We start from the raw sequence: 17714 nt of genomic DNA, 5'->3' as shown, positions 1-17714 counted from the left end.
AGAAAAGTCAGCACTGATGTTACCACATGCATTTAGAAAGAACATGCAAAATTTTTAATATCTCAAAATACTTCAAGTGTTACTGAAAAAAGAAATGTCCTTTCTATCTGGGAAAGAATAAAAATTAATTGACAAGCATTAACTGTATGATACTGAAACATAATTGAAGACAGTCTTTTTTTCTTTTAATTATTTCTTTATTTCCATCTCAAGCACCCTTCTGAAAAAAGCATTTCTAACACCTCTTCTTCTTCAATCAGGTCTCTAGGACCTAAGTAAAAGATAAGTACTTATGATTAGTCCTCAAATGAGGACCCACTACCATTCGTTTTCACTCTAGCAGTGAGCTCTCCAGCTGACTGTTTTCAGCTGTTACTTGGAAACAACGTTCTGTAAGGAATGACTCTGACTTCCTCATTAAAACCAATGGTCTAATGCTCTTTTTTTCCACTGAAGCAACAAATCAGAGAAAAAGTAAAAATAATAAAATACTAAGAATTTATTTAGTAGACGTTTCCAGATTTTGCTTTTCATATAGTATTTGGTTAAACAGACTCTTTGGAAATACCCAAAAAAGTACATGAACAATTTCTAGTACATTATTTATTCAGCAAATCTACTGAAGGGTCTATTCTGTGCTAGGTTACTCATAACATATAACTATCTCAAAATTCATCAGCAGTCCCTGATCAACTGATCAGATGATCAGCCATCATTCACAGTCTACTGAAAAAAATTTCAGGATTAAAAAATACAAATAAAAGGACTTATAAAAGATCTTTGTCAGCTTTTAGCAGTTTTGGTAACTGTTTAATTCAGAAGCTGACAATATTAAAATTAAAATTACACTAGATCCACTCCTCTTTTTATATTATAGCACCTTCCCTTTGTCCAACCCTCATTCAATCTTTCTCTATATTGAGTAAAGTAGTAACAGGTTTCTTTTTTAAAGTACACATAACATCAACAATAAATTACTATGCTGAAGATCAAAACTTGATTCTGCAGAACTGTCATCAAGTTCCATATAATATAATTCGTGGGTGTAGCTAGAAACAATGGTCACTAATCAAAAGATTTTTTTAGAGTCTACTTGTCCCCAGTTGGCTGCAAAAATAAAATACACTTCTAGATCCTCTGTGATGCAACATCTCGGCCAGTCATATTTCTCCTACAGATGGGAGAAAAAGGACAGGTAACCTAAAGTCTTGTTTGCTCTGTAATTGCCCTTGCAGTTTTCCCCATACGAACTGAAGGCATGTGAGTAACATTCTTCAGTAAACTTTACATTGATCTACACAGAGCAAGTAGATAACTTCAGCAAGTTTAGAGGTTTGGCTAGAATGGATATTGTGTGTAAATGTACTGTTTTACAGAGACTTTATAGTTCTTTGAATAGCCTCCAATAATAATCTGCAAATAGTCCCAGCTAGACTGGCTAGATTATCAGAATCTTGGAGTTACCAATCCCTGTACCCTATCCATTCTCTGCTCAACTGCCGACTCCCCTGCTTTGGTACATTCACTTCCTCTCCCTCCTCATCTTTGTTGTTGGTCTCTAGGTCATTTTCTGGCTTTGTGCCTCCAAGTCTTAGAGACTGATAATTACATGTCTAAAGTGACTTAAAAGTTTATACTAGCGTCTACAGTTCCTATAGGAACTTCATGGTGTCACAATTAATATTTAAAAAGTGATCATCAATCTAAAATATATTTTTTAAATTATTTAAATAAAGTCCAATGGCTGCCTATTTCGAATGAGTAAGAACCTGCTGGGACAGTACAAATCAGTGCTAAGTCTCTTGATTGCTACGGTATTAGCTTTCTACAGACTAGCTCAGTTTGGCTTAATCACTTAATTAATAACTTTAAAGATAAAAGTTTTAAATGAATATCCTCTTTTTAGAAAACCTTCAGTTCTAGGAGAGCAGCACCTATATAATGCTGAGTTCTACTTCTGCCTGGGAATAAAATATAAGTGCTATTTCTGCTGGCTCATGGACAGTAATGGCATATTTTCTCTTTAAACTTCAAGTTTATCTTGAAATCACAGGGAAACCAGTTTTATAAAATTCCAATTATGCCTATAACACACAAACAAGGAACAAGGGGAGTCAGAGAAGAATGGAATGATCTGATTGCTTAAAAAAAATGTCAGTCACATAAACCAAAAACAGTTCTGCCTAAAGAACTAACAGGATTAAAAACAAAACAAGACTCAAAGTTGTAAAAATTTCTCAGCTGATATTTTGGAAGAATACTTGTGAGGTAACAAGTTCAAGTCCAGATAGACCCATTTATGCGGCCCTTACTCTGTCCGGTTAGAATTACACAAGTCTGTCTGCAAGAGAGAAATGGATCAAAATAATGGGGTTGATGAGAGCAAGTCCAGGACCTGTATGGGGGCAGAGGAGGGGGTATTTCAAAGAGCAAGATTTTCTGCAGGTGGGCTTAATGGTCTTGTTTTAGTGAAACTGGGTTGTTCTCATGTCTTTATGAATGAACAAGAAATTTCTAGGGTTGTTTCGCAAAAACCTTTCTGATTAAGAATCACTTCTGTTGTACCAGTCATGCAAGGGCACTGTTAGCTCCTGAAGGGTCACATGTAGCATGGCTCCCAGGACACTTGAATTAGCATGCCATTCAGTCATAAGATACCTAAATTATCTGAAGGGGGAATGGCAATTGTCCCAGTTCTTCTGACTGGGGTCCTTCCCCAACTTCGTAGCAATACAATTAAGATGAATCAAACAGGGATTTCCCTGGCAGTCCAGTGTTAACCACTGGACTCAACGACTCTGCATTCCCAATGCAAGGGGTGCAGGTTCAATCCCTAGTCAGGGAAGTAAGATCCCACATGCCGTGCCACGTGGCAAAAAATAAACAATAAGTAAATAAATAAAAGATGAATCAAACAAGAGTTTGGGGCTCTGAGGAATTTCCCCACACATTCTCCTGATCACATTCAAATCTGACATAGAGGACACTTTCTAAAACTTAACTTCTCCTGCACTTGAGGTAAAGAGGAAAATTTAATATACTTAGCCTCAAAAAGTACACAACTTAGATTAGAAAATTTTAAATAATTTATTAGTAAGCCAAATGAAGTAGCTCCTTGCAGTAAAAAGACACTTAAAAATGCTGCTCACAATATAAGCCATAATCTCCCTATAGATATTGTTTCTGTGATTATTTTTAAAGCTACACAGCAGTGTGATGGACAGCTGAATAAGTGTAAGCTTACTGATTACACATGTTCACCCAGTTCCTTAATTCTAGATGTGAACAATGGCAAAAATCTAATTTTAACTGTAAGCAAATACTAACATGGGCAGGGAGAGGTTAAGACAAAGGTATAATAGGTCAATTCTGCTCATCAAAAATCAAAATGTTGATTCCCTTCAGGTAAAAACCATACAACAGAAGTGAGTTGCTCAAAATAATGAAAAAAGAACCCCTGAAACATTTTAATAGCAACGTCTACTAAAAATAAGAAAAGAAAGGAAGATGAAATTCGAACACAAACATCTTCCCTTCCCACCTAAAAATCCATCCTCAGAAAGATCACAAAGAAATAAACAACGCAGTCAGCAGCACTATCCTGACCAGGTGTTACTGCGGTTGGTGTGGCCCGAGCTGCAACGTTTGCTGTCGCTTCCTGCGCTAAGTCTGTTGCTTTTCCCTCCCCGAGCAGCTGAAGAGAAAGGAGATGTTTTCTCTTCAGAGGTGTTAAACATTTGGGTTGCATGAGGGACAAATGGAAGTTTGACACCTAAGATGAATAACCACAGTGCATGAGGCCAATGGGAACTTTCACTATGTAAAGCCAGCCAAGCTCACTGTCACACGGTATTCAGGCATACAAGTGCCAGGACCCAGTGCAGGAGGCAATGAACTATTTTTTCCTTTTAACGTGTTACCATTGGCCTCCAAGGATTGTCATAAATAAGACTCAGAGAAAGAAAGTCTTGGGAGTATGCTTTTAATAAACTCTCCAGGGCCCTTGCTCTGAAATATTTAAAAGGCTTCTGCATCTTCTCACACTCGAAGAAGCCAACCATCTCAAGCCAAGGTTTACTGCGCTTTAAGAACTCACGATGACACCAAATGTGTTATCATTACAGGTGCTTTCTTGCTAGGCTCAATGTATCTGAACCAAGAATTCTTCTTTAAAATTCTACGGGACACCCATTCACAAGATTTCTGGTACCGACACACCTCTAAGAATTCCAGTTCTGGAAGGATGTAATTAGCCAATTAAAATTTCCCTTCAGATGGAAAAAAAAAAAAAAGCTTGATTGGCAAAGGTGGTTCTCCTGTGTAGATAATACTGTATTTAGGTCATGGGTAGAAACTGCAAGCAGACGTATGTCAGTGTTTGTCTAAAAAAGAGCAAACACGTATAGAATTGTTAAAATGAGCTACCAGCAGAAACATTTCTGTGCGTGCCAGCTGACCAGAGCTGGTATTCTCTGAATTATCTGCAGTTACGTATAAACAGAAGATTCTGTGGGGCAGGGGTGGTCAGGGCCCTCCCAACCCCCCAGATGTTCTGCTAATCCTAGCACCTGAGGGCAGCAGATACAGTAAACAAGCAGTTGTTTGTAATGCAAATCCAAGTAACGGGGCTGACAGGGGACTGCTCCCATGATAAGCCCAAACACAAATGGTCACCCTGCTCCTGACACCCTAGATGCCAACCTATCACTCAAACGCTCAGTCCTGCTAAGAACAGAGTTGAAGAGCAAGAGGCAGAAGTGTGGTTAGGGGTGAAGAGGAGGGGCTGCCTTCCGGTTAAAGTGTTTCAGATCTCAGATGCATTAAAAACAGCTGTTAACTCGAGGGGGGAGAGTCAAGGAAGGGAGGGAATACGAGGATATGTGTATAAAAACAGACGATTGAACTTGGTGTACCCCCCCCCAAAAAAAAAACTGTGGAGGACAGATAGGACATTAAAAAGCATAATAAAATACACTCCATGTAAGAAAAAAAAAACACAGCTGTTAATTATTAAAAACCAAAGATTGCAACTCATTTTGGTCGGACTCTAAAAGAAAAAGATTGAACACTGCCTTGTGGTTAAAATTGAAAAGCTTCTGGAATTGTGCAAAAGGTGCCTAAAACAAATGTGTTCTAAAATGTAACAGAATAAAGTAAAGCAGCAGGTAAAGAGGGTAAGGTAACTGTTTCCTGACCACACCCCTTTCCTCTATTCTACACCTACCAACAATTACTCTGGCCACAAATCTTTCCTAAACAATGAATGACTGTTCAATTCACTGACCTCAAAATTTTAACACATACACTAACAATAAATACTTTCCATTCTATCAATTTAAAATGATTAGCATACTGAGAGGGCAGGAGAAAAGGCTAAAGAGACCTAAGGCAGAAAATGCTGGTTTAAAGAGGAAGAGAAGCTTAATTTTCAATATTCTTAGGAATAACTTATAAATATCAATAGATTTTTATTATACGGACTTTTTAAAAATCATTGTTTTGAAAGGAGAAGTGGCTGAACTAAAGCATAAATTCCACAAACACTTATTAAGCATTAACTGTGTACACAGCCTAAAAGTATAAGATTATTTTAGTGGCTACTTTCTATTGTTACCAAGTCAGAGACTATAATTTGATTTGTCTGAAAGACTGTTATTCTAAAAAGCCTTCAGCAGAAATCTTCAATTATTCCTTATCTAAAACAGTCTCCTCCCGCTCCCCTCCAAAACACCAACAAAAGAAAAATAGCCCAACTTTAAAATATCTGATATGTGTGCATATTTAATTCAACAGATATAAAGCCTCCTACAAATTTTAAAACTCAGAAGCAATTATTTGGGTGGTCTGTAAATGTGAAAAACTATATTTTCTTTTATCAGGTCATTCACTTTTTAGGTAAGATTCTTATGTACCACAAACACATTTCTATCATTAAATATTTGAAAAGCCTTTTAATATAAAATGTGAAATTGCTATTTCCTATAACAATCATCACAAGAGTTCCAAGATCTCCACTTTAGCTGCTATATGAAAATTAGAAAAATCCAATTCTCATTCCCTAATTAAAAGGTCAAATATCTTTTTGAAATTTGTGGGAAAAAATTATAACTTCAGAATCACAGTGCCCACATAAAGTGGTTGTATTTCACAGACCTATCACTTCAACAGTTGAGGGCCACAAATAATCAAGGAAACCACAAATACTCTTGTTTGTTGATAACTGATGAGGATGTTGATAACTGATGAGGAGCCACTCCTCTCTCCTACTTTGGAGTATCTCGTGGCTCCCAGATTCTGTCCACTGAGGTATCAACGACAGTACTTGCCCCCAGATGTCTGTGACTGATTTTTTTTTCCATGTGGTGAAAGCACTGGGCTAATAAGGCAAAGATTATAGGTCCCATTTTATAATCCTAGATTTGACTCGTAGGAGGGCCAGTTAGACTGAAACTCTCATCCCCAAGACCCAAATGTACATGTTTTTCATTGGGGTTTGGGTTGTAGAGGGAGAGTGAGGCCAGAAAGAAGGTAAATATATTGACGGATCAGTAAAAATCTATCACTGCCTCCGAAGAGACGAATCTCAGGGAGAACTCCATCACCAGCACATTTCACGTTCACGTACTACACAAGTTACCCTTTAGATGTTTTCTTACTATATAAATGAGGTTTCCATGTTATGCATAATGTGTAAGGCAGTTATATAATGCCACTGCATTTCTAGAACTTTAAAGTTAACTGAACCCCGTGATAAAAAAGAACAATTTTCATTAGAGTTATCTTCAAGTGATACTTTCTTAACAATTGATAATAAAGTAAAATAACTCATTCCTCCCCACCCTCAAACTGATTTTAAAGAAACATTACCTAACACAATAAAATGAGACACTTTTAAAAAGCTGAAGTAACATTCCCAATGTTCAGCTCCAAATGAGCCAAAGGAGTTCTGATTCCACACAGTTTATGGGCAGAGAAAGCCATACAGCACTTAGGTAACTGAAAGATTAAATCAATTTCTTTCAGAGTAGAAAGCTCAATACTCATAAAATCATGAATTTGCTGATTTAAATTCACTGACTTCATGATAGCTCGTGATCTGTTTTTTTTTATTAATCTTAACCAATAAGCCAAACGCTAAAATTCCAAATGCAAAACATCAAAAGTAGCAATATTTTAAAGCAGCCATTCCTCATAGCAGGTCTTGTTTAGCAACAACTGGTCATATATAATGAAAGCATTTCCAGTGTGTTTAAAAAAAACCAAACATTTTGCCAAAATACAAATTAATTTACACTTCTGAAAATAATTTGCAATATCAGCATGTTACTCACCGTTCTCGGGATGGGTGGAGAAAGAGATCCGTTTGACATGTATGGGTCATTATTCATATTTGGCATCATTATATACCCGGAATAACTCGAGTAAGAGGGTCCCTTGTTGTAGAGGCCTCCACCTGGATGCTTTCCTGAGAGAATGCAAAGAACAATCAATGATGCTTTGGGTTCCTTTTTATATCACTGTATTTTTCATTGAAAAGTTAATAGTTCTACTACAAATCAGACCTTACACAAAAGATTTGTTTACAAAATATTGTAACTGGATTATTATGCTCTATTTTAGATTGGCAGTATTTATTCTCTTAAATGGCTTAGCAGTGAACCAGATGTTTTAAAAATATGTGGTTCAATTTACTTTCAGTACTGACTGGTTTTTTACTGGTGTTTTTACAAAAATAAGCATTATCCATCTAAATTAATTTGTTCTAATACTAACAAACTGGACTAAGAAATACAGACACATGAAAGAAGACACACAAAGCTGCAATATAAATATACTAGGCCATTCAGCTATATACACACCTATATATTTATACATTGGAAGTTATGCTCCACCTTATAGGTAAACCCAAAAATTCTACCTATGCTTCTAGATTTCTGGAAAATTCCTAGATTTTACTGAGGGAGCAAGTTGTATATAACATATGGGCAACCACCCAAATTTAGGAAGGATTAATTCCAGGAGACTTAATGTTATGTGCTACACTTACATCACTCTGGTAAAGAAATGTGTGTGTGTTCAATGTATACATTTCTTCTTTTTAATTTGTGTAACTGCTTTGTATCTCAGAAGGAAGCCTGATATTACATTTCTCTTCCCTTCTTCCCATGGCTGACATACCCTATGTGTGAACACTTGATTCCGGTTAGGCCAACTGTAGTAATTAAAGGAGAACAGAATTGTAGACTGTTCAACAAGCGAACCCTACAGACTACAGATTCTTTTAAAGTCACAGGGATTCTCCTTAAATCTTAAAAATTATGTAGAACATTTACAGTTTTGAGCAAGCATTAGAAATGGGGAAAAAGTCTGTCATGTTCCATATGCGCAGTTCTTAATTTTAAGAATAAAGTTTTATATTTTTACAAGTTAGATTCTTCTTTACTGAGCCATATTTATTCTGCTCATACAGTGCCTGCCTTCTCACTATAACGAGAAACAGCAATTTTACAAATGAAAGCCCATTTGAAACTACTCTTGTTGGAAAATAAATCGGTGTAGACTGTCACTCTTTACAACAACGCAAGAAAAAACAGTAAAGATCTACAACAATTCGAACTTTAGGTAAAATGAGGAAAAGAGAAAAACTAATTACAGGCATTTCTCTTCCACAAAGAATCTGGAAGCCAATGGAAATGCAAAGGCCCCTAAATCCTTCAAAGACAGTTTTTAAATTATGTAAACATACATCAGAGATAAACAGTAAGTCTCCTGGGTTTTCTCTCCCACTTTGTTACAACAGTGGGCACCGTCTAATCACATAATATCTGGGTTTCTTGGATGCAAATAAAAATAGCGAAACGTGCCTAAAGTCAATTTGCACATGTTAAATGATAAAGTTGGGAGAAGTAGAACTAGCGTCTTACCGTCATCAGGGTGTTCTCTGGCCTTGTCGTGGTAGGACTCCTGAGAGGTTTGTGCTTGTCTGGCCACCTAAGAGCATGAATCCCCACCCCCAAAAGAAAGAAAATCACCTTAGAGTTTGTGATGATAATGATATACGCGTGTATCTACTGGTAACTCAGGAGGATTACGTACAACTCAATCTACTGTTTTATTAATCTAAAAGGATAGGCTAGGGCTGAGTGCTGGGAAATCTTTTTCTTTTCAACATGTGTTTTTGAAAGTTATCTACCCAAGACTACCAACTATAAATGATAGTAACAACAGAAAGAAACTTGTGAACAATCCGTATGCTGGTCTGATCACCCTTTACTAAAACACATCAAGGCTACTTGGACACCTAATATGATAGGAATTTGAGTTAAGGGGGTTTATCACTTTGATAGCTCCTTCAACGACTGTTTACTTCAATCAGAACTGATTAAAAGCAGACTGAAGTATTATTTTGCAATGGAAAATGACATTTTAAACAAAAACAAGCTCACCACCCACAAATGGAGATCTTGGGCAATTGTCCCAAACCAATCCCAGCAGGAACTCCACTCCTCATAAGCTACTATGCCTGGCCTAGTGCAAGCTTACGAGAGAAAAAAGTGAACTATTCTGTGGTTAAAGGGAGGAAAACTTGAGAATCTGGCTATAGACATCTAAAAGGTAACCCAGCTAATATCAGTTCTGGTAACCACCATCCACCCAGACTCAACCACGTGCAAATCAGTGGTATCACCCTTCACTATCTTCCCTGGGTCTGCCCCATGCCCACTTACCACTGGCAAAGATTAACAGACCCCTAATACCTGAGTTCTGGGCTTCAAATGCAGCGCCCTTCTCCCCAAAGCAGAAACACGTAGAAAATGTAAAGTGGGTGGCAAGTTTATTTATAGAAAAAGGACAAAGAAAATCAGTAGTAATTTTAAAGGGCTGCCCTACAAATATGAGTTTGGCATCGAGTGTTTGGGATGTTATTTGGTCCCTCGGACATCTATCCTCCCAGTGACCTCCTCTCCCCAATACACACAATCACAAATCTTTTAAGTGGAGGTAGGTGTGCCCTGGCCACCCCCAGGTTGCCCCGCAAGTGGCCCATTGGGATGAAAGATTCAGGGAATAGAGTATACCCGTGTTCTCCTTAGAATTCAGACCCACGGCCTTCCAAAATGCGTACTCACCCCTGCCATTGGGATGAAGAAGGTAACTCTGAGGTGTTCTTAAACTTGCTGTTTAAAACCCAAAATGTCCCCGCCCCCAAAACCACACGCTTTCTTTTTGGGGGCAGAAGGATACCATTTAAGGAAAAAGAATATACCCTCCAAATTTCTTTGGAGGGAAAAAGCGTTGGTGAAATCATTTGAGTGTCAGGACATTTCTACCGGATTTCCTCCAAAGCGTTTCCCAGTGACTGAACAAGGGTGGCCAGTGGAGTGTCGGGTATCAGGGTCCATCCGCCCCCCCCCCCGCCCCAACTTCTGAAGTTCTGGGCAAGGCCTGAAATAGCCCTTCCGCGAGGTCCCGCTCGCGGCTTTCTCTCACCAGCACCCACGTGTCTCTATTTACTCTACTCGGGTTACCAACGCTATCGCCCGCAGCGGGCCAGGAGATCTGATAACGTGCTTTCCACCCTCCCCTGAGTGGGTGCCCTGGCTTCCGCTGCATCTCTGCGACTCGCCCTTCTTCTGCAAAGATTTAAAGGCCTGATTCGGGCCCAAACTAACCCCAGACATAAGCGTGCTCTTTTTCTTTAAGTGGCGATGGGTGGAGAAAACTTGCGTTGCGGGCGGTATTGCGAGGGCCCCCCTAGGGCAGCTCGGCTCGGCGCGCCCACGGCTCCTGGCAGCCGGCCCCGGCGCCCGCGAGGACCCGGTCCCGCACCGCCCCCGCCGCCCGGGCGCGCGCCCCCTGGGCCGGCCGGCAGGCTCCGCGCCAGCCCCGCTCGGCGGCGGTTGGGACGGCCCCGCCTGTGCCCGGCCCACGCCCGCCTCCCCTTCCTCTCTGCCTGGGGCTCTGCTCGTCTTTACCTAAACCTTTGGTGGTTTGCTGCGCTTTTGCAGAGACATCTACCGAGACAGACAGCGGGTGCACTTTGTTTTCCGTCCTACGGAAGAACTTCTCGGCGTGTTTGTTGTTCAGACATCCTCGCTTTAATGCCTCGTACCCTCTCAACCCCACTAAAAAAAGTCCTAAGGCCAAACGTTATGGGTTAAGGGCAGGTTCTCCTGGCCGCAAACCAACAGTTTAGTCACCGAACAGCAACACTGATCCACTTGGAAGGTTTCCGTACACACACACACACACACACACACACACACACGAAGAACGCGGACCAGGAGCCCAGCCACCCGCCCCCACCCCGCTCCCCGCAGACCTGCCCGGGACCCGGCAGCCGGGGCCATCCAGCGCCTTCCCTCCCTTCTCCGCTCTCCGCTCTTGCCCGGGACCCGCCACGCCTCTCGGAGCTCAGGGCAGCGGCCCGCTCACCTCGTGTCCGTTGCTGGCCGGGATGATTTCGGATTCGTTAACCAAGGAAGACTTGATGTCGGCTAAGTCACCTTCTTCTTCAGGGTGACTGATCTCGGCGAAAATCTTCTCCTTCTGGGGATCGCCCTCGTCCTTGAAGGGGATCATCTCGTCCGTGGCGCAGAGTTCCGGGTCCCCCCCACCGCCGCCGCCTGCCCCGGAGAGTTGGGGCATCCCGACCACTCTGTAATCTCCGCTCCGCTGAGGGAGCAGCCCACGCGACAGCAAAAAAGAGGAGTCAACAAAAAGGGGAGGAGGAAAAGGAGAACTGGAAGGATGCGTGAGGGAGGAGAGCTGGCGGAAGCCGGGCTGGCGGCCGGCAGCCGGAGCTGCTGCAGCGGCGCCCGAGCCCCGGTGGCCGCCCGCGCCTTCCCACTGCGCGAAGCCCGACGCCGGCGCCCGTCCCCGAGGCCGAAGGACACAGGGCTACGCGGACCGCCGCAGCCGGCGCCTCTGGGGGCGTCTGCGCCGCGCGGCGTGGCGCGCGTTAGGCTAGGCTGCCCGGGCGGCCGCCGCACGCCCCCAGCGTCTCCGGGGTCTGCGCGCGGAGGACGCCGGTTCGGGAGGAGGTTCGACTCTTCAAAGGGCAGTGGAGGGTCCGTCGGCGCGTCTCTACGCAAATCTCTCCACCTTAGCTTCCCCGGATGCAGATCTGGGAGTTTGTTTTCAGAGGAAAGAAAGCTGGGCAAAACGGCTCCGTTTGCCCCAGTAGAAACGGTGCAAGGAGAATCAAGATAACCAAATGTCCACTTCCTGGAGGTTAAAAAAAAATAATAATAAAGAGCCACCCGAGTTGGAGATGTCCGTTTTAAATCTTCTTATTTCCTTTGCTTTCGCTTCGGTTTTCCTTCTCCAGGCACATTTAATCTGCCTAAGGAGAAGGTGGGGGCGGAGGAGGAGGGAAAGAAAGAGAAGTTTGCCAAGAATAAAGTTTGTGCCGGCGAGCGCAGGGAGTCGGCAGTGGAGGGCACGGCTGGGTCTCGGGGAGTCACAGCAGGGGCCTCGGACCCAGAAGATTCTGCCGGGAGCTGGAGCACACACGCGCACACACACACACACACACACCCACAACCCGACCCCTCTTTGTTCCCGGCTCGAGTGTCCTCAGTCTGGCTCGCTCGCTCTTTTGCTAGCCGCTCTCCACGCCTCCGCCGGACGGCTTGTCAAAGCAAAGAGCTGCACCCTTCGGGTTCGCCTGGCCCGGAGGAGGGGGACGCCCCGAACTGGGCCGCGTTGCGGGGCTGCGGGGCTGCGTGCGCGTCGCGGCTTCTCGGCGGGAGAGCGCGCAGCCTGGTCCCTCCTCCGCGCCCTGCCCCGCAGGTGAGCGGCTGCGCCTCCCCGCCGCTTCTCCTCCTCCCGCGCCTCGCCGGCGCTGAAAAGCTACCCACTTGCGTCTCTTCTCCTCCCCTTCCCCTCCCCCGCCTCCAGCTCTCCTTGGCTGCCCGTTTGGGGGTGGGGGGAGGAGGGGGATGGCGAGAAGGAGGAGGTGATTGAGGACTTTTTTTTTCTTCCCCAGAGCCTGTAGGACGAGTCCTAGGTTTTGGGCGGGGGGGGGGGGGGGGGGGATGTTTGTGTGCGTGTGTGTGTGTGTGTGCGCGCCCGCGCGCCTAAAGATTCAGGCAACTTGGCAAGGGAAGGAAGGACCCGGCGCTTCTTGTAACCCACGAGAAGCACGCTTTGCCCGCGTGAAATTGGCAAGAACTCTGCCCCAACGGTTTAACTTCATCATCTAAGTGTCTCTTCTCTTGTTCCCTTCCCACCCACCCACCCCCCTCCTTCCTCTGCCAGTCTCTCCCCCACCTCCTTTCCGCCTCCCTCTCCCCCTCGCTCTGGCAGTGGGAAGAAGATGAAAGAGAAGCCGCCGCAGCTGTGATCGACACCACATTGATAGATGCTCTGACAGAGGGGATGAGGCGGGAATCGGGGACACAGAGAAGGAAAAGGGGAAAACATAACACATTGCTCGACTAATAAGACAGAACGGAAGCAAGAAGAACAAGAAAGAGTTGTGGCTTTCCTAAATACATTGTAAAAGGACAAGGGAACACATGCTAGCAAAAATAAAATCTCCAGGCTTACCTACAAAAATAGGAGAAGGAAGAAAAACCTGAAGACTGGATCTTATTTTTTAAGCAAGATCTTTTTCATTATATCGTCACCACGGGATGCTCACAGAGAGTTATGCTGGGTTGCTCGTGGATTTTCGAAGATGCATGCCACAATGTGTGGGAACCTCATAAAGAATGAAAAAACCACCCAAGTAGGTGGGGAAGAAAAGGCAAAAGGACCCAGGAGAGTGAAGCCAGTAGAAGGAGGGAGGACAGAGCAGTCTCTGGCACCTCGGACTGCGGGCTCAAAGGGACCCTTGAAGATGCAAATCCGAATACAACCTCAAAAATTCCCCAGCCTCCACCGTCTCTTTGATGCATTTTATACAAGGACAGGACTTTTAAGGAGATGCTTTGTGAAAGTTACAGTATAAACGAAGCTGAAGTTTGAAAACACATTACATTTTGTTCCTTGGCTCTCAAACCCCCTCAGTTAAAAATCCAGGCAAAATTATTATACCCAATACAGTAGCCATCTGTAAAACCTCAGAACAGTAAACAAGGGTCAGGAAGAAATGTCTCCATCTCCCTTAAATTGAAAATAGGGAAAACATTACAGAATCAGACTTTAGCTGAATTATATAGGAATAGTCATGCAAAGATCCCTCTTCTTTTCCTAAGGGGGAAACTGCATGCTGCTGGACATCATGTAAGTAAAGACCTTAACAATGCTCTAACTGAGCACTCAAAACCTCACTTATTAATAATTACTTGATAAAGACGGGAATTCACTAGGAAGCAATTTTTAAAACTATCATTTAAAGGGTTCAATTGGTCACATAGAGCATGGCCAGTAGTCACGGTATATTCTATCTGGGGGTTGGGGTAAAATTAAAGGGCTGGTGATGGGAGTTGGGAAGAGTAAAACATTAAATCCACTGTATATAGCTGACAGTACTATGCCTTAGAGAAAAACAACAACAAAAAAAGAATAATCTGCTACAATGTGTAAGGCAATACTAAAAAAAAAAATGGGGAAAAACCCAATTTTATTTTTGGTTGGTAGCATTATGCAATTTCCCTTGAAGTTATGCATCAGTGTGAGTGTAATGTCTCAGAGATGTGAACGTGTAGCTATGTCAGACATTTACACTCTCTGTTCTAAAAGAAATACGGAAAAACAAAGTAAAAAGTACTCCCATAAATGCGCCAATTTGACCGACAGGGAAAGAACTGGAAAATGCAGTTTCACCAAAGCAGCCAGAGTAGACTTTCCTTTTCATCAAACTGTCAAGGGGTAGGGATGGGGGGGGGGGCACATAGGATGGCCCGAGGGTATTTTCTGGAAGCCAAAGAGGGATTAAGTGACGACTCCTACATCCCCCCCCCCCAGTTAAACTGTTGCAACTAATTCGAATCCCATTTACTCCTTCATGTTAATTACCTGGACTCCCTGAGTCATTTGGAGCTCAGCTCCAGGTGTCCTGTAGATTAGGAGCTCGAGAAAATGTGAATTTTCGGTACAATAACTAGTGGGAGCTGTTTACTAGAACCGCCGAGGGTAGGGGCTGCGTTTTGTATTTTACCGCAAACCTCTCCATTGGAAACGTTGTTTCTAACGAAATCACCCAGCGCCTCACTCTATTTGCGTGGCTGTTTTCCCTCCGCGTGGCGTGCGGGGTGTTGGCTGACTGTCCATAGCATTGTCGCAAATCTTCTGATGAGGTGCACTTCAAAGGGGCTTAACTAGAAAACATTCACTCAAGTTTTGTTTTTTTGTTTAGTTTTGTTTTTTAAGCTTTGTCTGGGAGGAAGATTGACATTTCCACGTGAGGTCCGTCTCTCCAAGGGGAAAAAGCTGGGGGATGCAGGAGGGGCGAAGTAAGCCTGGGCAGATGTTCCTCCCCCCCCTACAGGTTCGGTGAAGTTCCAGGCAAAGGCATTTCTGTCACGGAGAGGTCTCTTCTAATTCGTGCGGGGGCTGCTATTAGCATATGCAACCGCCTCTTCGGGCGCAAGGTCCGGGATGTGGTGGGTGCGGAGCGGGAGAGACACCGCCGCCCGCCGCCCCCTTCCCTCGGATGTAGAGGCAGGTCGTTCGTGTGAACTCGAGCGAACGACTTGGAGGTTAGCTCTCGCAGTTCACTCCTTCAGGATGTGGGTTTCAGGGGGCGTTTTGATGTGATTTAATTCCGACCTTGCAACAATTGCTAGGGGCTGGCTGGATTGCTGTTGGTTTTTCCCCTTTTGGTGCCTTTGGTTGGTTGGGGTTTCGTTTGGGAGCGAACTGTGACTTGTTCTACATCAACACTTCCTTCTGTGCCGGGCGCCGTCGCCCGCGCTGCACGTGGGGGGCGAGGCGCCCACCCCGCGCTGGAACGGAGGAGAGGGGGGCTGCAAAGACGGTTCTCGAAGCCCGCGGGATGAACGCGGCCCAGCCCCCCGCGGGTGCGGACCGGGGGACTAGGAGATTAACCCACACCCACACCAGAGACCCCTCCCCCCCGGGGGGGGGATTTTGCTGCCAAGTCAAGTCAGCTACGGACACTCAAGTGAGTCGTTAATTACAGGGAAGAGAGAAGAGCGCCGTGCCCTTCGGAGCCCTCTCCGCCTCCTCAGCCCTAAGCCCCCGCCCGGGCTCCGGGTCTCCCCCCTTTGTGTGGCCTGGACTCTCTCCCAGCTACAACTTTGGTGGGATCCCAGAGGAAGTAGGTGGCGGGGGCCTACGGAAGAGAATGCTGGGAGAGAAGCGGAGGCTCTGAAGGACTGGAAAAACGAATAATGTGATTCCAGGGACGGAACTCCGACACCCTCGATTTCCCACCCCAGTGTCACCAGGGGACTAAAGCTGTGGGCATCTTCAGTTTAACGGCCTTCTCGGAAAGGGGTGGGGGATGGCGAGGGAGACGGCAGTTTGTGTCCCAGGGGTTCTTCCGCCTCTGCTTGCCTCCTCCTAAGACAAACTCAACTCCCCCCAGCCGCCGGGGTAACCGAGAACTCGTGGGACCGTGAAAATGTCGTTCCCAAATCCGGCCGCCTGCGGACGCCGGGCTTCCGCGGGGCCGGCGCCCGTTGTCGCCCGCGGCTCCGCGCAGCCTCGCGGGGTCCGCCCACGGTGCCCTCCGGCGGCGTCGCCCGCGCTCGGCGTCCGCGTCTCACGGAGGGAGTGGGGGGCGCGGTCCTCCCACGGCCCGCGAGGGAGGCCACCTCCCACCTCACGACCTGTGGGCTCGGCCGGCCAACCCGGAGGCGAGGGCGCACGTCCCGAGGGCGCCCAGAGGGAGAGGAGGCAAGCGGGGGTGTCCGCGGGCCGGAACGAGGCGACGCGGGGTGGGCTCAGAGGAGCGGCACGGGCCAGAGAGCGCCGCGCCCCGCGCCCTCACGGCTGGGCTCCGCGACGGGAACCCCCATCAGCCCGCCTCGGGGACCCGAGCTCCCGCACGGAGGAGCCGGCGTTACGTCTGGAAGGGGATCCCCAGAACGGGATGGAGTGGATGTGGGAGCTGGAACACACGTGCGGGCCGCAGGACGGCTCGCTTCGTGAAATTCGTTTCCCTCCTCTCGGAAAACTTTTCTCAGGCGCCTCAACTTGGCGCGCGGACCGGCCTCGGGCTGCCGGCGGGTAGCGCTGACGCCTCGGCTCGCCCTTCGGCGTTTCTCTCCACCGCCGGGCCCCCTCCACCCGCCCTGAGGCCGGGGGCGCGCTCGGAACGGCCGCACAGAAAGGCCGTTCCGCGCGCGCGAGCAGCGCCTTATATCCGCGGAGGGCGGCGCCTGCGCAGGGCCCGGCGCGGCGGCGCGGCCTTTGAAGTCCTGGCGGCTGCAGCTTTCATCCTTTCTTTTTTCCCTTGCAGGCCCCTTTGTGTGACTAAATTTGGCAAGAATATGGATCTGAGCCAGTCTTTCCACGTGTGCTCCCAGCTCCCAGCTGAGAAGGCCAAGGGTTCTCTTCCGGGTAAGGAGACAGGGAGAAAGATCAAAGAGTTTGGGGAGCTGGATCTGAAATGTGAATTGAAAATAAAAATCAAGCCTGGACACATTCCAGTTTCTAAAGCAAAACCAACCCTCAGCAGAGGCTGTCTCGCTAGGACTCTTTCTTTCTGCCTGTGCTTCATATACTCTTTCTTTGCCGCAACCATTCTTGAGCACATGCAATAGAATAGAGGACATGGGGAAACAGTTTCTCCAGGT

General features: G+C 45.8%; 1 protein-coding gene across 3 annotated transcripts in view; it reads right to left on the bottom strand.

The window, feature by feature from the left end:
* LEF1 (lymphoid enhancer binding factor 1) overlaps nucleotides 1-11711 on the bottom strand; it is a 114750-nt gene extending 103039 nt beyond the window's left edge. For all 3 annotated transcript variants that reach the window (XM_057706690.1, XM_057706691.1, XM_057706692.1), the window contains exons 1-3: nucleotides 11437-11711; nucleotides 8925-8991; nucleotides 7332-7465 (exon numbers count right to left, since the gene is read on the bottom strand). In XM_057706690.1, coding sequence (XP_057562673.1) covers nucleotides 7332-7465; nucleotides 8925-8991; nucleotides 11437-11649 — 414 coding nt within the window. In that variant the 5' untranslated portion in view covers nucleotides 11650-11711. The remainder of the gene's footprint in view (nucleotides 1-7331; nucleotides 7466-8924; nucleotides 8992-11436) is intronic.
* Between the last annotated feature and the right edge of the window lie 6003 nt (nucleotides 11712-17714).

This window comes from Hippopotamus amphibius, chromosome 13 (genome assembly GCF_030028045.1).
Source record: "Hippopotamus amphibius kiboko isolate mHipAmp2 chromosome 13, mHipAmp2.hap2, whole genome shotgun sequence".
Classification (NCBI taxonomy): domain Eukaryota; kingdom Metazoa; phylum Chordata; class Mammalia; order Artiodactyla; family Hippopotamidae; genus Hippopotamus; species Hippopotamus amphibius.
This window is presented reverse-complemented; position numbering and strand designations above follow the sequence as displayed.